Genomic DNA, 22042 nt, shown 5'->3' on the forward strand with positions numbered 1-22042 from the left:
ACAGCCAGGTGGCACAAACTCACTTCTGCTCCTTCACCCACTGGCTGACGTTGGACACCACCAACTCACTCTCATGATGCAGGCGGTAGCTGTCGGCCCGTGCTGTCTCCAGGGAGGTCTGCAGGGATTCCACCTGCCAGGTAAGAAGAGGGTAGTCTAGGAAGGCCACCCTGGCATGGTTCCAGAAGCGCAAAGCAACCTCCACTGGCCCCTCCGCTCTCTTGCCCCTAAACTATTCTGAAAGGGCCAAAGAATGAAGAGCAGAGCCAGAGGCAAACAAGACTCCCAAATGGCAACCACAAGGTCTCTGGTGAGCCACAGACCAAGAGCCCTGCTGCAGCAGGCTCAGAGCTCCATCTGGTGTGGCATCTGGGGATCCAAACCAGGTGCTGCCAGGAAACCCAAAGGCAGAGGATCAGGTTTAGAACGTTCCCCAGTGCCTGGTATTCATAGGTAGATTGCCTCTGGACAAGGAGGTTCCACAGAGCTATCATGGCCAACACCTATTGGCACATCTCTTTGTCTTGAGGTTATCTACTCCCCCATTTAAACCATTCTAATTGGCAGCCGTCGGCACACCCTGTGGCAGTGGGTGCCATCAACGAGTTCTACGTTGTGTGAAAAGGAACCTTCTTTGGTCTTCCGCAAATTCATTTGCTTGCCCCTGAATCTCAGTGGGTGATCTCGCTGTGCCAGCAGCAAAACCTCAACCTTGGACAAGTTCCACTTGAGGACAGCACCAGACCTTAGAGAGGATGTGGACAAGTGGAAGAGGATGCAAAGGAGAGTATCAGAGGTGCTCAAGAACTTGGCAGGGCAACCGGCCCTGAGGAAAGGCTGGAGGAGAGCAGCAGCAGGTGAAGGAAGGGACAAGACAAAGCTGGAGGAAGCTGAGCAACAAAGAGAAGGAAAGGAGAGAAAGAACGAGATCAGCTGAGCTCTAACTCTGGAGTGAAGAACAAACCAAGGCTTATAGGGGCTGAAGGGTGGGGAGGGGAGGGAGAGTATTTGCTGGGCAACCTCAGTGCATGGGGTGCAACCAGCTCTGGCTTTGAGGCTAGACAGGCTTGTTGCTTTCACAACTCCCTGAGGCAGCCAGGCCAGCCTGTTGTGACCTTTGTTGTCACCTCAGCTTGTGAATGTGACACCCAGAAGCCATGAGGACTCTCTTTGGATGCTTCGCTTGGGGCCTTCTTCCCCAATGACGGGATCTGCTTTCTTCCTAGGGGCGGCAGAGGTGAATGGTGCCCCTGGGGAGTCCGGGGGATGAGTCTCCTCCCCAAGCTTTACTTACATCCCGGCTGGAAACCACAAACTTCTGCCGGAGGACGTTGACTTCGTTCTGCAGCTCTTCTCTCTGCCAAAGCAGCCCCAGGAGAGGACCAAGGGAAAAGCATCAGCCACCTGAGGAGGACTTGGCTGTGTATCCCTCCACCCTGCAGGGAGCCCCTCGTCACCTCCTCTGTCGCCTGGTGACATTTCTCCTCCAGCGAGGCCAGCTCCACCTTCATCACCACCAGCTCCTCGTCCTTTTCGGCCAGAGCCCGCTCGGCCACCCGGTGCTCCTGCTGCCAGTGCTGCACTTGGCTGCCCAGGGCACTCAGCCGCTCCTCGAAGGCACAGGCCTGTGAAGACAGAGGAGTTGCCCACTGGGTGAGCTTGGGCTGAGCAAGAAGGCCCCTCCAGCCCTCCCTCCCTGGGCCAGGGATGCTCACCTCCTGCTCCCTCTCCCTCTGCATGGCCAGCAGCTGCTGCAGCTGCTCTCGGGAGCCGCTCAGTTCTTCCTCCAGATGGTCTGCCCTGTGCTGGGCAAGCTGCAGCTCCGCCTGCAGGCAGGACACCTCCCGGGTTCTCTGCTCCAGCTGCCAAGAAGGGAGGGTAGAGGTCATCTCCCTGGCTGGCTGGCCTCCAAAAGGTCCCAGGTTTGGCTTGGCCTTACCTGCTCCACTGCCTCCCTTTGGCTGGCCTGGCAGGACGTGGCCTGCAGCCGGAGGTCCTGGGCAATGTTCTTGGCTGCAGCCAGGGACTGGTTGCTCTGGCGCTCCTTCTCCTGGGCAGTGTGCAGCTCAGTGTGGAGCTGGGAGAGGGTGGCCTCCTGGCGCAACACCTGTGGAGTGGGGTGGGGGAGGCAAGCCTGGTCAACCTGCAGGAAGGCAGACGAGGGCGGGGGAAGGTGGCAATGGCAGCACTCACCTCTGCTGTCTCCTGCTGCAGCTGCAACTGGGCGTGTTCATACTTTCTGCGGAGCACCTCCAGCTCCGTCTTCTGCTGCTTCAGCTGCTCACGCAGAACACGGCTCTCTGTCTCCCGCTCTGTGGCGCAGGTGTGCAGGCTCTGGGCTTTCCACTCTTCCTCCTGCAACTGCAAGGCCAGGGGGCTGTCAGCTCCTGGGAGACTTGGGACACGCCTCCTCCCTGCAGCCCTGCCCAGTGGCTCACCCTGCACTGGCTGCTCTGGAGCTGATGCTGCAGCTCCTTGCACTGCTGTACCAGCTGGCTCTCCTGCTCCTTGGCCCTTCGCAGCTGCCGCTGCAGCTCCTCCTCCTGGCGCTTCTGCTGGCCCAGCTCTGCCTGCAACTCATCCAGCACCGACTGGTTCCCTTGCACCTGTGGGCGGCACATACCAGAAGGCTTCAGGCTGCCACCAGCTGAGCTCTCCCGCAGGCAGAAGCAATTGGCTTGCCGCAGGCAGAAGCAATTGGCCTTTCCCCTTCCCCACCTTCAGCTGCAGGCTCTTCAGCCCTTCCCGGCTGCTCTGTAGCTTCTGCTGCAGCCGAGATGCCTCCTTCTGGTGCTGCTGGGACTCTTGCATGGCTGCCTGGTGCTGCTGCTTTGACTGGCTCAGCTCTCCCATCAGTTGCTCCAACAGCTCTCTGAGGGAGGCAGAATCAGCAGCAAGAATAAAACTCTGGGTCAAAGTGGTCCCATCTAGACCAGCCTCCTCTTGCTGACAGCAGGCAGCCCATCACGATGCCTCAAGAGAAGCCCCAAGCAGGACCTGAGGACAACAGCTCCCTTCCCACCTCTTTGATCCTTCACAACTAGTAGCCATGGAAGGCGCCCCTCCCCTTCTGCAACCCTTTCCCCCCAGAGAGACTCATGTCAGGGCCTAAGGAGACCCCCACCCCCTGCCATTTGCCACTGCAGCTGCTACCTTTTCTGCTCCAGCTCTGCTTCAGCAACGGAGAGCCTTTCGTTGAGAACCCGGAGCTCTGCCTCCAGCTGGCGGCCAGCCTGTGTCTGATGTGTGAGCTCTGTGAGCCGCTCACTCAGCTGCTCCTGGGCATTGTGCAGGCTGCTCTGGGCCAGCAGCACCTGCTCTTCCTGCTGCGCCAGCTCCTGGGCTGTGGGGTGGAGGGAGGGTCTGAGATGCTGGCAGGAGCCCCAAAGGGGAGCAGAAGAAACCAGCAGGTGGGCTGGCTGAAGCATCCCACAAGGGGAGGTGGGAGAGGGGATGGGTCCTCGGCTTGCTTCTCACTCCCACCTTTGCTGCTCTGCTCCAACTGTTGCCACTGCCCAGTAATCTAGTCTCAATGTTAGCGACGGGAATTTCTGGCCTCCAGCCTCATATGTCCTGGCCCCACTCACCAGTTTTCTGGTGCTGCTCCTGGCTCTCATGCAAGCTCCGCCGCAGGGCCTGTGCCTCGGCACACAAGGTGGCACACTCTGCTCTGCTGTGCTCCAGCTCCCGCTGGGCCTTCTGCAGGCTGGCCTCCAGCTGATGGGCACGGGCACGCTGCTGCTCCACTTCCTGCCCCTTCTCCTGCAGGGTGCTGCAGGCGTGCACCATCTCCGCCTGGGACTTCCGCAGGATTGCATCTCGCTTCTGGATGGCCTGTGGGAGGGAGGGAGTGCAGAGAGGGAGCAGAATCAGCAGCAAGAATAAAACTCTGGGTCAAAGTGGTCCCATCTAGACCAGCCTCCTCTTGCTGACAGCAGGCAGCCCATCACGATGCCTCAAGAGAAGCCCCAAGCAGGACCCACACACCCAGCATGCCTCCCAGCAAATCAGGCAGAGGTGCTCACCTGCTCCCTTTGAGCAAGCAGCTTGCGGCTTTGCTTGAGCTCCATCTGCAGCTGCTGGACCTGCTGCTGCTGCTTGTCCCTCTCAGCTGCTGCCTCCTCATACAGGCTTTGCAAGTTCAGCTCCAGGTGAGCCAAGTCTGGAAAAAAAGGTGGCCTCTTGCTCAGCACTAGCTGAGCCCCGCCCGACGTCTGCTCAGGCCAAGAGTGGGACCTGGCCTATGTCCTTGCTACTTCCACTCATTCCTACCGTTCAGAGCGCTGCTCTTCTGCTCACTGACCCTCACCAGCTCCAGTTTTAAATCCTGCACCAGGCCCTGGTACTCCTCAGCGTGCCGCTGGTGCTTAGAGCTCTCCTCTTCCTCTTTCAGCAGCTTCTGCTCAGAACAAAGAGAACCGCGACTCAGCCTGGAGCCCTACATCTCCAGGGCTCCCCCTGCACCCCCCAACAAGTGTTGTGGCCCGAGAGCAGGGCCTACCTGCCTGAGGGTCTCTGCAGCGACTATCTGGCTTTCATAGCTGCCGTTGGAGCAGCTGTGAGTTGCTTTGTAAGAAGCGAAGTCCCTGTGCAACGTGGCCAGCGCCGCCTCTTGGTCTAGGAGCTGAAGAGCACACAGCAGTCAGTCAGAGGTGGCTCCCTCTTCCGCTGCCCGTGGGGTTGGGGGCCGAGGCCAGGCTCACCTGGACACGGTTGGCTGCCAACTGCTCCTGCAGCGCCTGGATGGTCTCTTCAGAATGGCAGGCGAGCTGCCGGCTCTGGGCCAGCTCCACCTGGGTGTCGCGCAGCTCCCGCATCAGCTGCTCAGCGGTGTCTTCCGCCCGGCTGGCCTGCCAGCATTTGCCCTTCAGCTCCTCCTGCAGGATCTGCTGCTCCGCTTGCAACCTATAGAGGGCCTCGTCCTTTTCCTTGGCCTGCGGCAACAGGGCAAGCGCAGCTTAGGGCCAGGAAAGCAGCCAGGCCCCCATTGCCATCGACTTCCCCTCTGAACCGGGGCCCCTACCTGGCAGGCGGCCTCCTCCTCCAGGCGCTGCAACTGGCACTCCAGCTCCCCGGCTCTGCTCAGTGAGGCCTGGAACTTCTTCTTGTAGAGCTCCAGGCTGCCCTCCAGGAGGGTGCTGCTGCTCTCCACCTGGCCCAGCTGCTCGTGTAGGTGCCGCTCTCGCTCGCTCTGGCAGGACAGCTCCCGCTCCTGCTTCTGGGTCACTTCCTCATAGTAAAGGAGCTGCGGGGGGAAAGGGAGGTAGGCAACTCTGGGTGGGAGGGTAGGAGTGGGGTGTGGGGTGCAGCCAGCTGGCTGGGCTCACCTGCTCCTTGAGGACCTGGCACTGCTGAAGCAGCATCTCCAGGTCCAGCGTCTGCTTCTCAATCCGGCACTCGCGGGACTGCAGCTTGCTGAGGTTCTCCTGGTTGCGCCCCTTGCAGATATCCAGCTCCTGCTGCAGGCGCTGCAGCTTGTCTTGCAGCTGGTCCATGTTGGCCTGGTGGTCCTGCCGGGCAGAGAGCTGTTCACCCCGCAGCTGCTCCAGGGCGGCGGCCTTGCTCTGGCTCTGCAAACAGCACAGCCGGGGGGGGGGGGGTTGTCATGTGAGTAAGAGGAGGGGTGCCTTGGAGCTTGGTCTCTTCTCTTCCCCACGTAGCAAGGAATGGATCTGGCCCCAAATTGGCTCCTTCCCCCTGCAGTCAGGGATTCTGAGTGAGCACCTGGAGGAGAGGCAGCCCACAAGGATGCAGGGAGGCTGAAGACCGTTGAAGGGGAGGGAGTCAAACTTTAGGGGGCGGCAGGAAACTGAGATCAGCTGGTAGGAAAATGGGGGCCAAACTGAGTTTGCAACCACTCCCCCCCCCAAAGGGCACGGACCTTGCTGAGGGAGGACTCCTTCTCGTGCTGGAGCTGGCAGATGAGCCGAGTCTGCTCCGCTATTGCCTTCTCCTGCTCAGTGCAAGAGTCTTGCAGGCTCCTCAGCTCATCCTGCAGGTGGTGGAGCTGCCCCCTGAGGTGGTTCACTTCGGCCTCTTTACCTGCAAGCTGGCAGTGCCAGGGGACAGATGAGCATCCTCAGGAGGCTGCTGGGCAATCCACACATTCAGACCACCTCATCCTGCCCCCTCTCTCCCCCCCCTGGCCTGGCTCTTTTCCTCTGTGCTATGTGAGGCAAAGCCCTCCGGACCCTCAGCCTTGCACTACGGCCCCAACTGCTGCTTGTCAAGATAGATCCTGAGCTGGGAAACACACTGGACAGGCAGTTTTCCCAAAGCTTGTGTGTCCTCAGCAGGTTGTTTGGAAACAAGCAGGCAAATCGCAGGGCAACGCAGTTCTCTGGGCTCTCATCTGTTCCAGAAGCTGGATTGACTATAAGTCGGCAGCTCAGGATCTATCACTTCGCCTCTTTACATTTACACAAGCACCTCCTGTGACCTGCCCTTTGGTGATTGATCCTCTGGGGGGGAAAGTCTGCTGTCCTTGGGACTCTTCCCCTGCTCAGAGAACACTGGGGAGGGAGGGGGGAGGGCCTGGCTGCTGGTCACCTTGGGAGCTCCACCCTTTGTGGGGTACTTTTTCAAGACTGCTACAAGGAGGCTCTCCGTCCCCAAAATGTCACCTCATCCTTCCCTTGCACCCGCTCCTCCTCAGCTGCTTTCAGACATCTCTGAAGTTTCACAATCGTCTGGTCACGGAGATCGACCTGGGGGAAGAAGGGCCTGACTAAGAACTGGCAGCTTGGGGGGGGGGGGATTCCAGAGACAATGCCTAGAACTTGGAACCTTCCTTGGGTGCTGCTGCAGCAATCTTCTCCCTCTGGCAGAAAGAGCAGCAGGAGGCTGCTGGGCCAGGAAGAGTCTTGCCTGGGAGGCCTGCAGCAACTAGCCAGCCTACCTCTCGCTTGGAGGCTTCCTGCTGCTCCACCAGCGCTGCCATGCTCTGGGCCAGTTGTTGGTGCTCTGCGTGGGCGTCAGACAGCCGCTCCTGGCATCGGGAGAGCTCGTCCTGTGCTGCTTGGAAGTCAGCCTCCTTCTGCTCCGCCTGCTCTTCGCTCTGCTGCAGCTGCATCCAAGGCCAGGCAAAACACCTTGTGAGAGGATGTGGAGGGAAGGAGGCCGCAGAGAGGCGCACCAGGGGGAGGTCCCGCCACACACAGAAGTCCCAGTTTAGAGCTGGAAGAAACTGGGGCAAGCTGGGCTGGGATTTGGAACAGAGTCTCTCTGGGCTTGGAGTGAGAGAGGAGCAGGAGCAAGAAGAGGAAGGCTCACCTGAGTCTGGCAGGTGGAAAGCTGCTCTTGCAAGGAGGCCAGCTGCTCCTTGGTCCTCTGGGCCTGGCAAGAAAGAGAGAGAAGGGCTGAGCAGAGGCCTCAACCCCCTGCGCACTTGGCACCCTGAGCACTCTGAGCTTCAGTTGCCCAACCGTCTCCCTCCAGTGTGCCTCTTGCTCACACACAACCTTCTGCAGGGCACTTAGCTCCTGGTCTGTCTGTCTGCAGCTCCTCCTGTCTGCAGAGGATGTGGGAGGCGTGCTGCTGTGTGCTCAGCGTCTCCTGCTGCTGACCCACCTGGTCCCAGGAAAAAAGGGCAAGGCCAAAAAAACATCCTTAGCTCCGGAGTGGGTGGGTTTCTCTGGCCCCTCCCAATTCACACTGGGCTGTACCTCACTCTGCAGCACCCTCAGCTGGTGACGTGCCAAGGACTCTTTCTGCTGAAGGTCCTGGATCTCCTCCTCCCTGCTGCGGACTCTGGACGCGGAGGCAGCCTGGGAAGCCCGAGAGGCTGCCAAATCTCCCTGCAGCTGGTGGATAATGTCCTTGTACTGCTGCACCTGCCATGGCAACAGTGTTTGAAACAAGGTAAGCACAGAAGAACCCTGCAAAGAGGCTTTGCTGCTCGGTTAACCCCAGAATTCCCCCTCCTCCAAAAAGTAGCAGTGGCAAAGGATTTGAGACCTGCCGTTCCCGCCCCCCGCCCCATATCAGTTTTTAGATGAAGGTTTTGGAGGGTATTTGGGAATTACTGAGCCTTTTTTTTTGTTTTGTTTAACAGGCATTGCTTTTCTTGATTTCCTGGCTTTAAAATTATTTAATGGGTTATTATTGTTTGCTAATAAGGTCAGAAGGGTCCTGCTGGATCAGCCCCACTAAAAAGCTACCTTATACAGTGGTACCTCAGGTTACAAACTTAATTCGTCCCAGAGGTCCGTTCTTAACCCAAAACTGTTCTTAACCTGAGGTGTGCTTTCGCTAATGGGGCCTCCCGCGTTGCGATTACCGTTCTCATCCTGGGGCAAAGTTCGCAACCCGAGGTAACTACTTCCAGGTTAGCGAAGTTTGTAACCCGAAGTGTTTGTAACCCGAAGCATTTGTAACCCGAGGTACCATTGTAATGAGTAAGGTCAATGGTCCATCTAGCTCAAGATTGACACAGACTGGCAGCAACCAGTAGGAAATCTCTCCCGGCACCACCTAGTGATTCCACCAGGAATTGAACTTGTGTCACCCGAGCATACAAAAGCATATGGCCTTGCCCAGCCCAGCCCCATCTGGTCCTCAGTGGCCAACCAGATGCCCCCAAAGGGAAGCCCACAAGCAGGGCGAGAATACATTAGCTTCGCTCCTCACTTGTGATTCCCAGCAACTGGGATCCAGAAGTTTTACTAATTCTGAGGCCAGAATACAGCCATCTTTGTCCTTCCTAGAGTGTGTATCTGGAGACAACAGTTTCCCTCTGGATCTTTCCCTTCCACCAGGTTTCAGTTTTGCTCGCCTCTAAGACAAAGAGCTCCAACTTATCCATCTTGTCTCAGAGGCTTCTAGCATTACATCGTTATCACTGGGAGCCTCTGGGAGGAACCCAGGGATGGAAGCATTTAAAAGAAATCAAAAGAGCCCAAATGCCCAGAGACTGCAGGGAAGAGAAGGGCATGTGGTCCTCTTGGGACAAACCTCCTTCCCTCAAGCACCTTGGACTAGGGCCAGGAGAGGGACACATGGTACCTGCTGCTCTGCTGCTTGGCTATCAGCTGCTGCTCTTGCCAGCTTCGCCATTTGCTGCTTTTGCTGCCAGATCTGGAAGACAAATTGGGCACCTGCGGCTCTTTCGTGGCAGCCATGGCCTGAAAGCGAGCATCTAGCTCAGGGGATCCTCAGGCAGGCCAGCCAGTCATGAGGGTTTTCAGACAGGGAAAGCAAGGTGTGAATGCCAGAAGCCATCAATGGACTCCCAGGAGGTCTTTCCAAGCCTTCCGTCTTGCTCACTTGGCTCTCTGCTCTCTCTAGCACCAGGTCTGCCTCCTCCACTAGGGCTTGCTACATTTCCAACTCTTGCACAGCCTGCCGGCATTCAGATGCCTGGGGGCAAGGAGCGTAGGCTTGGGTGAGGCCCCCAGCATGGCTCTGTGGGATGGGATGGCAGCTCACAGGGGCTGGCAATAAAACAAGCTTTGTGGCTCCCACTGCCTGCCACTCTACCAGGTTTCTGCCTGCCCCCAAGTCCTTCATTCTTGGGATGGGGGGGGGAACTCCCATGCACCCCCCCTGTCCAGGTGGTCCAGCACGCTATACCTGCTCCCTGGTTCCCTGCAGGTCCTCCTGCTGCTCCTGGACTTGGATCTCCAGCTGGCAGATGAGGCCTTCCTGTTCGGTCATTTGCTGCTGGAGGGCGCTGTGGGTCTCCTGGAGTGTGAGCAGTGCCTCGCTCTGCTCCGCAGCCTGGAAGGGAACACAATGGCATGAGGGCCTCCTCTCACTCCCTCTGGGTCTTTGGCAGGGCTAGGAGCTCCCTGCCTCAGCCCTGAACCTGACTACTTCACTGGGCAAACCTGGCACCCTTCCAGGTCAATGCAGGACTGCCTCTTCAAACAGAAATTGGACTCAGATGTGGAGGGGCTAGAGGAGAAAGGGGCGCCCACTTGCAGAACGCCCTCTGCAGGGAAGCTTGCCTGGGGCCACATCTGATGTCTTTCTGGTGCCAAGCAGAGACCTTTTTTAAAAAATTAGCCCAGCACACCATCAAGCTGGTCTCAACCTAGCATTTTAAAAAATGATGTTATTGTTTCTGTTCTGAAGAGCCACCTCCTCACTCATGAAGTGCTGGGAACTCTGACTGCGTATCTCAGTGCAATAATCAAATGAAGGTCAGTGAGAGGCAACCCCACTGGAAAGAAGCACAGACCTCTTGATGGGGATGCTTCCTCGCCTTAATTGGGAGCATCAATGAGGAAGCAGGGAAGGTACTCCCAGCCCACAGTCACTCTTGCATTCACACACATGCCTCTCGGGGGGAGTTCTCATGACCTACAGGTAGAGGAGGCTTGGGTCAGCCATGAACTCCTGTGCAAAATGAATACAGTCATTCTGGAGGAAGGGCGAGGAGGCCATAGGGGCCGAGAAGGCAGGGATGATGGCAATCTCCTGGGCAAAGGCCAGAAATGCAGATGGAGGCCACCCACTTTCAGCGGTCGGAGGACCACCTGTCCTGGCAGAAGCCTCTTGGTCTGCCAGGGAGGTGGCTAGAACAGATGCAATCCAAAGAGCCTTTAGAGGAAATGGACCTGTTGTGGCTCTTGGAAGCACTAACCTTCTTTGCCAGATGCAAGACAGGCCGACCGCTTTCCACCGGGGCCCTCCCTGCTCCTCTGCCACTCCAGAAGCAGAGGAGGAAGCTGCCTTGGCTCCCCTTTTGTGGCCCTCCTGCTCTCTCTGCTCAGCCACCAAAGAAGAAGTTGTCGGCAGTGAGGTTTTAATCCCTTCCTCCTTGCCAGCTGCAGGCCCAGCAGAGGATCAATAGTGTTTAGACAGCCAAGGAGATCCCTTTCCCTCCTAAAGCACCCGATCAATAGCAGCCTTTCCCCTCCTTTTCCCCTCCCTCCACGCACGAAAGAACAAGCGTCAAAGAACCGGCGCCTTTGGGCTGATTGGGATGCCCAAAGGCAAGGAGTGGTTGCTGGCCATATGCGCCCACTGGGAATCACAGCGCAAGTCCTGCCTGCTTCAGACCCAGCGGGTCCAAAGAGAGATGAGGTCTCATTTCTGGGCCAGATCCTGAGTCCAGAGTGCTCCTGAGAGCTGCAAGAGTTACTTCATCTTCTGGACTTTTCCGAACTGCAGCATGTGGGATGGGTAGCTAAGCCTACTCAGGAAGAGGCAGAACAACATCCTCCTCATCACGTCCTTCCACAGGGAGGGCTCCAAGCCCCAGGCATCTTATTCCCTGGTTCTCCTTGCCTTTGTATGGCTGGACCAGTCCAAGGTAAAGGCAATGTTGTGTGAGGCTGGTGTGTCACCTGGGAGCACTGCCACTGCACCTTGTGGAGAAGGATGCTGAAAGCAGGAGGCACCTGGAGGAGCCTGCAGCGCCAAGCGAGAGGCACGTCCCACCCACCCCCTTGCTGTGGAGCGACTCAGGCAACGGCAAGAAGCCACCGAGGAAATCCCGCCTCCCTTTAATTGCTGCCTTCATGTTATTCTTTTCAAGGCTGTGTTAATTGAAATTAAACAGATGCCACGTTCTGGCTGGGACAAAAGCTGTCTCTGCTCTGCGCCTTCGTGATTTAATGAAGACTGACACGCGGTGAGAAAACAACAACGGCTCACATCTTCCCAGATGCCAACAAAGCATGGGGAGGGAGCAGGGGGCCGGGCCTCCCCACCCCAAAGAACTGCATCCCTCGGTTGGAACCGCACCTCCAGGGCACAGACCACATTGCCTCTGAGTTCTTAACACACCACCAGCCTTAAGGAAAGACGTGGGTGTGTCAGGTGGCAACTGCCAGGTGCCCTGTGCTTGCCATGCCAGGCACAGACCTGTGAACTTCATCCTCAGGTGTGCTGCTGCTGGCTTGTGCCATCGCTCCCTGGCGTGTCCTCTTGGGAGGATGGAGCCTGTGTGGTTCACTCATTGCCTGACCTTGAGTACTCTTCACATCCCCAGTCAACCCCAATCTGGGCCTCTTCTTTTCTACTAGAAGGGATTCCCCTGTTGGCACTTAGCCAGCATATTGGGCAAGTGGGGTGGTGTCTAACCTAGGCAAGAGGGAGTCCCCCGACTTGGCCTTGGTCTGAGAGGTTGCTGCTGCTCTGTTTGGTCTGGGCAGTCCCACCCTGAGTTGTTGGCTCGGTGGGCCCCACTTGGCACCACAGGGGCACAGGGAGCACTTTCATGTCTGCCATGGGCATCTGTTGCTTCTGGGCCAAAGCACACAAGGAAGGTCTTCAAGGGCCTGCTGACAGGATCACAACTTGATGAAGGGTGAGGAAAGTATACTGCTGTCTGCTTGGGGATTTCACCATTGTGTGGAAAGAGATAGATCAGGGGTCAGCAACCTAAGGCCCATGGGCCACAAGCAGCCCATGGGGATCATTTAACCAGCCCATGGACCCCCGCCGCCCGCTCGGTCAGCTCCCATGCACCGCGCTGAACTGGCGCAGAGCAGAGTGGGGACCGCTTTCTGCGATGCTGGCCAGCTTCCCATTGGCTGCAGGAGCTTCCTGCAGCCAATGGGAAGCTGCGCACGCCTCCTCTGCACTGGAAGGAGCGCCAGAAATAGTGTTTGCATGTGTGTGAACACTCTGGCCCACTGAGGCATCTGTGGGACTGTGAACCGGCCCAAGCCACAAAACTTTGCCGACCCCTGAGACAGATGAAAAGAGAAGCCCAGGACAAGGGTGTGGGGCACCTGGCTGGCTGGTTAGATGGTGGGCTGATCCCACCCGGGACCTTGTGTGCTTCCCGTGTCAGAGGCTGTATGAAGCCTCTGAATACCACTTACAGGGGAACCCAGGCAGGCAGAATGCTGTTGCCCTCAGGTGTACATCCCTCACAGGGCATCCGGCTGGCCACTATCAAGAACAGGAGGCCTCCATTGGTCTGATCCAGCAGCCAGGCTCCTCTTAAACCTGGGTCTCAACAACAGACTTGGATCCGGAGCCTTTGCTACTCCTCGCATCTTTAAAAATGGGAAGGAGAACCCCCTTCCTCCCTTCTCCTCCACAAATGGGCCTGGCAGGCACAGCACTGTTCAGCACAGCAAAATATGCAAAATGACGCATGAGCACAGACCTCATTAACACCCGCCTCCAACATCATTAAGATGTTTCCAAGAAAATTAATTGAGAGACTCATTAAAAATAAATTAAGAAAAATGTGTTGCAGAGCGCTTGCTCTGAGCTCGTAAATCACAGCTCGAAGCTCCGGGCTGCTGTGCAGACAATTAACGCCGGCCAATTTGTTTTACCCTGACTGCGAAAATTAGAAAGCAGACGTGGAGATTAGATTAGGGGTGTCTGTCGAGCGGAACTCAGAGTGCATATTTTAGGATACAAAATGGAAATTAGGAAAACAACAAAGGCCGGCCAGATTTTAGTCCATCCGAGGGGCTGATGGGCAGAGATGGGGAGGGGCAGCAAGAGTCAGGCTTGGCTGGTGGAGGGCAGCCTCCCCCCCCCCGCAAAATGGTAGATATCAGGGGCCGATTTGAGCAGAGATACCAGCTGCCCACCACACAGCATGGAGGGAAAGGGGTTCCCAGCCCTTTGGGCTGCAACACATGTTCCAATTCCCCCAGCAACATGAACAGAAAGAGTCTCTGTCCTGCACTCAGGCCCCTCCCAGCTCTCCTGGAAGTCAGTTACTGGAAGATCTGTAAAACAAGTCTCAGAGGTCTCCGACCCCAAAGACTGCTTGATGGAGGAAGTGGGAGACCAGCCCTGGTACAGCAACTCCCACGAAGTCTAGAGAAGCACATGATCCTCTGGGCACCCCATGGGCCTTGGGACAGCACACCATGAAGTTGTTGGCTGACTTGCTATGCAAGTCAGAGAAGAAGGAAGGGAGGCAACTTGTCCTTAAGCTCAATCCTACACTCTGGCCCTTGGCCATAGCCCTTGCATAGGCCGGAGGAGGCATTTTCTTGCCCATCTGGGGACTGCAGCCTGACCTGAGGTTTTCAGAGGCTCTTGCAAAGTTTAAAGAATTCAGGAAGTATCAGCACAAGGAGGAGCAAGCTGCTTGTGCCAGGGAGAGGCTTGATCGAGTGCCAAGGAAGACAGAATGGCCCTCTCACCCACCCCAACCCAGGATTGGCAGCCACCCCCAAGTACCCAAAGCAAGAAGAAGAGAAGAGTGGATGCTGAAGTCATTTCTGTACTTCAAAAGTCAGGCAGCTGCCAGAGAGGCAGGCAGAGTGTTAGAGGAGGACAATGCAAAAGGAAGAAAAGGGCAGAAGTCTCCACTGAAGGAGTATTTGAAGAGGTGACATTAAACTCAAAAAGGAATTAGAATGAATTATCTAATTAAGCATACACTTCACAACAGATCACTGGGGTCAGGTGGCATCAACCCAAAAGGTGAATGGGACTGGAAGACAGCCAAACACAGCACCCATTTTTCTTTTTTTAACAAAAGAAAACTGAGGAGGAATCCAGAAAGTCCAAGGCAAACATCTACACAACAGAATTAAGTCAGATGAGATTTCATCCTGTGGTGAAAGTCGTGCTCCATCATAATGCACCAAGAGAAGAGGTGGACGGGAGGAATGAGCAGGTAGCATTTCCTAAGGAAAGAGTCAGCAGTGTCATTTCAGAGAAGCCCTGAGCACAGATCTCAGCGCCCTCCTGCCTTACACTGAGGACCACCATGGCTGGCCCAGAGTGCTGGCAGCTTAGCACTGAAGGGCCAAAGAACTGCTATTTATTACTAAATCCAATACTAAGGGGTGCTTGAGACTCAGGCCACTGGGGGTGGGGGTGGAAGGAATGAAGTAAGATTAGAAAGAAGTTTAAGGGGCTGTGAGCACAACCACACATCTATACTCCCTCATTGCCTCTGGTACTCTTTGCTCGCTTCTGGCTGGTGTCTGGAGAACATTTTCAGGGCCCAGCTACAGCGGTGGAGGGTGGCAGGAAGCCCTGTGGAGCAAAAAATCTTCCTAGCAAGGGTCCCCGCTTGATGCACCCCTGGCCAAGAGTCATAAAAGCAACGGGAACCTGTGCGTAGCTGCCTCCATTTTGGCTGCAGTTAGTAATTAATACAACTCTTGCCTGTCCTTTCCTGCACATTGGCAATGCTGGGGGTGGGAGGATTGGAGTTCCTGAAAAGGACAGCAGGGGTCTCCCTCAGCCTTTGCAAGCTCTGCCTCTGCCGTTCCCCCACACCCCACCGCATCTACTGCATAATTTCAAAATGGCAGCTTTTTGAAAATTCACCTTGATTGCCAGACATGAAAAGTGACTCATCCCGCAGTGACTGTCTGGCAGAGGGATGGGATCAGACAGCAGACAATGAGGGACGGGACGCATTAACAGTGTCTATTACAGAGCCCTCAAAAATACCTTTGTTCTGTCAAAGATCCCATCATTTGCTAGTTGTGTTCCTCTGAAAGCAGGGAATTAAACACACACACACACAGATTCTGACACACACACCCTCCCAGGGATGCTGTGGGGAGAGGGGGAAAGAGGCAATGCTGCCCCATATCTGTGGATTCTCAAAAGCCAGAAAGAAAAGACGGCAAGTTGCTCCCTGCAAATTCTGCAGCTGACAGGCACAGAATAAAAGGCAGCCATCCGCAGCTCCATTCCCACCTAGAGCAGAGTCTCCTCACCAGAGGCAGAAGACAAAACAGGGCTCGTCCTCTCAGCCACTGGACCTCCTGGTAAAAGCCCAGCACTTGCCTGTCCCCTTGCCCTCCCTCCTTCCCAGGGTTGGGGAGCTTCAAGGAAACCTTGACTGGGGAAGCAGTCAAAACTCACACTTGGCACCTCTGTTTTTGCAGGAAACAGCAGGCAGTTCCGAATGCAGGCATGTACACACCTCTGCCATGCCACACTGGCTGCAAGTGCATGCCTTGAGCAGTCACAGCGACACACCCTCTGGCTGGTGCTCAAAGACAGGAGGAGGGAGGGAGGGTGGGGAACTGAGCAACTCCAGCAGTCCAGGCATGGCAAGCCAGATGTGCTCAGTGCCGGACATTTCGACTCCCTCCTTCTGTCAGACTGGCTGATGCACCACATAACCCCAGCTCAATGCTTCTGGTGCTGTGAGGACCATGACCATGTGGTGGAAGGCAGGCAGGCAGAAGAGTAGCTGCTCAACCACCCTTCCAACCCTGAAGGGCAACTCCATGGCCTCCTACTGATCAGGCTAGCCCCTACCTGCCTCTCTGAAGAACTCCTTTCTTCTCATGCCTTACTGAAAGCAAGCATCAAGGAGAGCTGATACTAGTGGACAAGCTGGCAGCTCTTGGAGCGTCCTTCTCTCACCCCAGCCCTTCACAACCCTTTGCCTCCACAGTACCTCTGAGAGGGCCAAGCTGTATTTGCTCCTCCAGGTAACTGCTTCCGCTTCTGCTTCTGGTGCCGCCAGCCAAGCTGTTGCTCTTTCTGTCTGAAAGAGAAGACCAGACACACAGCTGGTAAAGAGGCTCACATTCCCCCTGGGAGCAGCGAGGGCAAGTGAAGCCCCTCAAGAGCCTCCTCTGCCCTTCATGATTCCAGATTTACACACATCACAGTTGCTATTACTTTTTTTTGTATCCTGTCATTCTGCTAAACAAAAATATCTAAGGTGCCCAGTTGCGTCCTGGTTAAAGCCAGGAAGCCATGAAAAGGAGGAGGCGGAGGAGGTAAGAGGAACAAAAGAATGGGAAATGCACCATTGTTGGACTATTAGCAAAATATGTAACTTCTCACTGAAAATCAACCTTGTGGCAAGAGGACTGGAAGGTAGCCAAAGTAATACCAATTTTGGGGGGAAAAGGGGTGAGGAACTTGCAGAACTGTAAGCCTAACCTCTGTCCCAGGTAAAGTTGGGGGAGCATGATGAGGCTGGCAATACAAGCATGTGGAAGAACAAGCCTTGCCAAGAAATGATCAGCATCACTTGTGCAAAGAGTATACCTGCCTCAAGCACCTTTCAACCACAGCACACAGTGTACCTGGACTTTCTTTTTAAAAAAATAATTTTTATTAACCGGCCAATCAAATCAAATTAAGTCACATCACATAAATTCCGAATTACAAAGCCGAATTTTAAATTTTGTTGGGGGGACCCATATTTCAAGATCCGAAGGGGGATTCTGATCATCTTCTTGCTACTGTGTTAATGTCCAAATCAATCCAAATCAGTCCAAACAGAGTTCATAATTCTATCCAGTCTTGTTTTGCTGTTTCCACATCACATCTTGTTCATATATTTTCTCTTTTTTCTTTATGATCTCTTCTGATAGTCTCCTTAAGCCGATAAACACCAATAATAATCCTGTGCGAATTTTTCCGTTCTTCCAATCCTCAAATCAAGATGGTTTCCATATATCATCACCTTCATAGATAACATCGCTCTTTCCATCATTAATCTCGCAAAACTGTCGCTCTTAAGTCCCTCAGAGGAGTTTCACCCACAATATATAAACAACTCTATTTCTTTCTTTCTCCTTCCAGACTCAAGACCTCCGACAGAACTTCCCAATATGGCGATGGCATTTTTAACTGCGTCATTCCAAAGCTCTTATATATTCCACACTCTTCTTAAAACATGCTTTGGTTCGAAAGTTTATCTCCACACAGCCTTAAATCCACAGCTTAAGTCCTTAAAACGACATTTCTGACTCGTGAGGGGAGGGGGTTCTTGTTTAATCACATAAGAAAAGAAAGGAAAGTTTTTCCCCCTCCCCCATCAGTCATTTGCCATACCATGTCTTGGCGTATCTTCTCATGTTTTATTCTTGTCTTGTTTTATCAGAGATCTCTTCTGTTAGCAGTCTTTACTTTCCCTCCTTCCTTGAAATATGTGCATTCCTTCATCCAAATTGTTTCTTTTGAAGTTCTTGCAGCTAGTAGCATGAATCAGGGACGGCGTCCAGGAGCGCCGGAATCCCACAGGAAGGCTTTGTGCCTAGTGCTCCCATCCCCACAAATTCGGGGGTGGTATAGGGCACAGCAGGCAAGGACAGTCCCCCCCACCATCCTGGGGGGGGGGGTAGGGAGGCTAATTACTCCCATCATAGCCTCCAAATTACCTTGTGTGGGTTGGAGAGATGTTATTGTCAGCCATCTTCCGATGCGCCCCCTAGTGGCCCCCCCGTGTACCTGGACTTTCAAAAGGCCTTTGATGAAGTTGCTTACCAAGGTGGGTCATGGGGCCGGAGGACATAATCCTCTTGTTTAGATCATATAGTAACGAGAATGAAAAACAAGAGGAATTTCATGAAGAATGGAATCAAGCCAAAAGTCTCACATATTATATTGGGACTAGAGCTGTGTAACAATTCATAAATGATCTGGAGTCAGTGGTGAAGAACGAAGTCAGCAGGTTTATAACAGGCTGTGAAATCCCAAGAAGCCTGGAAAGTGCTTGACACAAATCCCTCCAACTGATCAGCAGGTGACATTTAGTATAACACAGTGACTCACATCAGGAGAAAAAAATACATAAATTGTCTACCCCAGAAAGAGTTCTGCGGGCTCCAATGGAAAGCACCCCTGAAAAAAAGAAACTCTGGGTGCTGGGCCAGTGAAAATGGTGGCAGGGCTATCAAAGAGAAAGTTTCGTGTTGACAGCATAGCATCCATAGGGAGCCAATGACTAGAATATAGCTGGTGCCTCTGGCCACCAATCCCAAAAAGGAAATGTGCAGAGAGGGAAACGAAAAGGATCAGGAAGCTGAAGTGCTTCTCTAGATGAGAAAAGGCAAAAACATTTAGACAAGAAATTCAGTGGGTGGCATTGCAAAATTATGAAAGTAGAGCAATAAATAGAAACTATTCTTTCTCTCAAAACACACTTTTGCACTTGGAATATCTACAAAACTGATTTGGAGAAGAACATGCAAAGAGAAGAGTCAGTTTCACAAGAGACATCATTAAACGTGCAGAACTCGCTTTCTTATCCACCACATAGAATCACAGAATTGGAAGGGACCCCAAGGGTCATCTAGTCCAACCCCCTGCAATGCAGGAATCTCAGCTAAAGCAACCAGGACATATGGTCATCCAACCTCTGCCTAAAAACCTGCAATGAAGGAGAGCACACAACCTCCTAAGGGAGAGCATTCCACCTCTGTGATGGGCAGGCAAGAGCCTGGTTCACAGGCAGCCTCCTCTGACCCTCTCCTGCCTTTGGCCCTGTCCTGCTCCAGGGTCCTGCCTTTGAAAATCTCCCCTCTCTGTAATTAAACAGTGGGTGGGATAGCGGGGCTCAAAGAGTCATAAGCAGGCTTTGCAACTACTGCGCCCCACCCCAGCACACAAAACTAAAGGGCCTTCGACTGAAGCAGCATTAAAAAACCCAGCCAGGTACTTTATGATACTGAGAAAAATGCCTGAAGGAAGAAAGAAACAGCACTTTTGTTCTGCCCCAAGAGGAGACCTGCAGTTGGCAGCTCTGCCTTCCCCTGGATGCCTTCCTGCCATGGCTCTATGACTGGATGCTGGGCTCAAGCAGCAGCAAAGGGAACATGCTCTGGAATCCCAGCTCACTTTCCCAAAGTGGCTTCTCTGGGGGGGCTCTGCTTTGTAAGCAGCAGTGGCTCCACTTTGGGCTGTGTACCTGGAAGCACTCAACCACTTGCCTGCCTGGAGTATGGCATCAGAGATATGGTGCCCAGCGTGTCTGAGGGCCTGGCAGAGGGGCAGGCCAAACATGGTGGCCAGTATGGCGGAGGGCAAGGCATGCAACCACATGGCACTTCTGCTTTTGCTGGTTCCCGCCTTAGCGTGAGTCTTGCCTGCATTGTTCTGTTTTGTGGTGTCGGCCTGCAGCACACTTGGAAGCGGCCTTGGCAGTGAACCCAGGAGGGCACAGTGCAGAGCCACCCTCTCGCCTGTCTTGGCATGGCCACCCACTGGCACCCCCTTCTCTCAGTAAAGAGCAGGACAATCCCACCTATTTTCCCTTCAGGTATTCTGGAGGCAGATGTGACAAATGCAATAAAAGAACAGCCCTTCCTGCAATGGAAGAAGAGATCACAAAGAGCAGAAGTTTACCTGTTGTCCAGTCAAACCTACCAGCGCCTTCTCCTTGCCGCTCCTCTGGGCTGTTTCTGTCTCCAAGCACGGACTCCTTTCACAATCTTTGAGGCAGGACGCCAGTTTCTCAATCTGGTAGGGAAGCAGGTGGTGGATTAGAGGGACCCTCCATCACCCCCAGGCCCCTCCCGTGCCTGTCCCCTAATGCACTCCAGAGAACTCACCGGGGGGGGGGGGTGAGCTTTGAGGGTTTCCTGTGGGAGGGAGGAAGGAAGGAAAAGCCCAGAGGAATCAGCTACAACCTCAACTGAGAAGGAGCTTTCATTCTGTTCCTCCTCCTCTCAAACGCAACCTTGGCTCTTGTCAGGGGTCAGAGGAGGGGTGAAAGGGAATGTGGGGGTCAGACGGCCAGCTGTGCTGCTGGCTGGCATCCTGCCTGATGTTTGCTCACCTCCAACATCTGCTCCAGCTTGTGGGCTCTCAGCACCTCATTCTCACCTTCTGCTTGGGCCAGCTGCCTTCGACACTCGCTGAACTGTCCAAGATGGAACACACACACACAGCGACATACTTTAGTTGCAGGACTATTCCTGTGTAAAGGCTAGTGAAAGGGGAACAGGTGGAAAACTCCACCCACTCTGGCTGGACTCCACTCCATAATAGACCAGGCAATGCCACAACTTTTCCCACCTCACCTTGCCTATGACAGTAGGGGACAACCGCAGCTCCCCCACCTCCAGGAGCACGCTTCCAGATATACTTGCGGTGACCATTGTGGTGGCTGAACTTGCCATGTTCTAGCCTTTGAATGTTGATTATACAAACACTGAGGGAAGGAGGCTTTGCTTCAGCCACTGGGCAGTGCCTGGTGTGCACTCTGTGCCCTGTGATCTCCACATTTCACAGGGGACCACCTCCTGGGAAGCCAACAGGCACCTATGATGCTGTTCTGCAGATTCCGGCCACACCATAATAGATACGTGGGGACTTTGGAAACCAGAAGACCCATCAGGCAGCAGTTGAAGAGCATATCCGTTAAAAGTCCTCAGGGCAGGAACAGTACCATGCAAGCAGTGCCGGTCACAACAGGGCCCCCAGGGCATCAAACAAGCAGCTGTAAATACGGGCTGACATCCCTAAGCTCAATAATTTTTCCAATGCAGGCTTCTAAACCCAGAGGTGGAGAGGGAGGAGCGCCAGCACCTGAGAACAGCACCCACCTTTCCTTTGCAGAAAGCCAGAGCTGACTTGTCCAGAAAAGGAAAAGGGACAGGAACCATATGCACCTGACTTACTGCAGCCAAAAGCCAGGGGTCAAGTCTCCGACACCTCCCCTGTATGATTGAGCATCCGCCGTCTCAGGTCAAACACAAGACAGAGCCTGGGAGCTCCATCAGGCCCTCATCCAGGGGCAGCAGATGTTTTCCCCCCGGCAACAAAGGAAAAATATTTAACTCTGCTGCCAGGGGGAAAAGGCAAGTGAGGAACGTGCAATTCAAGCAGCTCCCCTGTGGACACACACCTGCTATAGGGGGCACACTCCAAGCCCAGATCTACTATCCACACTCCAGAGCAGGAGGCCACCCCAGCTGCCAACACCCTCAAGCTTCTGGAGACAAAACCTAAAGGTGCCAATACGTCCCTTGGCCTGGAGGGCAGAATCCCAGCCCAGCTTTTTAACGGAGTCCACAAGAGTAGCAGCCATGACTGAGGCTCCTCCAGGGGCATTTCTCTTTCTCCTCCTCCTCCACGCAGATCTATAGGGCGGCACAGCCAGTGGCAGGAAGGAGATGCTGCCAGGGAGGATGAGGGGGGCACTTGGAAGGCTGGCACCAAGGCTGTCTCCACCAGACAATACCCATTTGGGGAGCCCAGATCCAGGCACCTGACAGTCCGCCCTCTTCATTCTGCCATGGTTTCTCTCTCTTCCAGTCACCTCACTGCAAGCTCAGCAAGGAGGAGGAAGAGGAGATCAATATACCGAACATCTGCTCCATTACAGCAGCCTCAACAAGAGGCTGGCTAGACCCGGCCAAGCAGCAACAGCGGCGGCAGCTTTTCCCTCCTCTTCCTG

General features: G+C 54.6%; 1 protein-coding gene and 1 long non-coding RNA gene across 8 annotated transcripts in view; one reads left to right on the plus strand and one right to left on the minus strand.

Annotated features, from left to right (window-relative positions):
- Positions 1–22042, minus strand: part of PMFBP1 (polyamine modulated factor 1 binding protein 1) — a 78091-nt gene that overhangs the window by 3381 nt on the left and 52668 nt on the right. For 3 of the 7 annotated variants that reach the window (XM_081921811.1, XM_081921810.1, XM_081921815.1), the window contains 26 exons: positions 20420–20503; positions 20008–20100; positions 16301–16390; positions 9571–9717; positions 9004–9075; positions 7665–7832; positions 7273–7335; positions 6899–7066; positions 6624–6707; positions 5882–6049; positions 5328–5570; positions 5024–5245; positions 4704–4934; positions 4502–4624; positions 4273–4399; positions 4026–4162; positions 3588–3834; positions 3154–3343; positions 2719–2872; positions 2439–2606; positions 2194–2361; positions 1940–2107; positions 1716–1862; positions 1458–1625; positions 1295–1357; positions 24–133 (listed from right to left, as the gene is read on the minus strand). In XM_081921811.1, coding sequence (XP_081777937.1) covers positions 24–133; positions 1295–1357; positions 1458–1625; positions 1716–1862; positions 1940–2107; positions 2194–2361; positions 2439–2606; positions 2719–2872; positions 3154–3343; positions 3588–3834; positions 4026–4162; positions 4273–4399; positions 4502–4624; positions 4704–4934; positions 5024–5245; positions 5328–5570; positions 5882–6049; positions 6624–6707; positions 6899–7066; positions 7273–7335; positions 7665–7832; positions 9004–9075; positions 9571–9717; positions 16301–16390; positions 20008–20100; positions 20420–20503 — 3803 coding nt within the window. The other 4 variants (XM_081921816.1, XM_081921814.1, XM_081921812.1 and 1 more) reach the window with 4 other exon arrangements.
- Positions 6964–11531, plus strand: LOC309375889. The gene is made up of 3 exons (XR_014171036.1): positions 6964–7094; positions 7677–7860; positions 9592–11531. It is a non-coding gene; the product is annotated as an uncharacterized lncRNA (long non-coding RNA).

Source organism: Podarcis melisellensis (assembly GCF_964234715.1).
Source record: "Podarcis melisellensis genome assembly, chromosome: 8".
NCBI lineage: Eukaryota > Metazoa > Chordata > Lepidosauria > Squamata > Lacertidae > Podarcis > Podarcis melisellensis.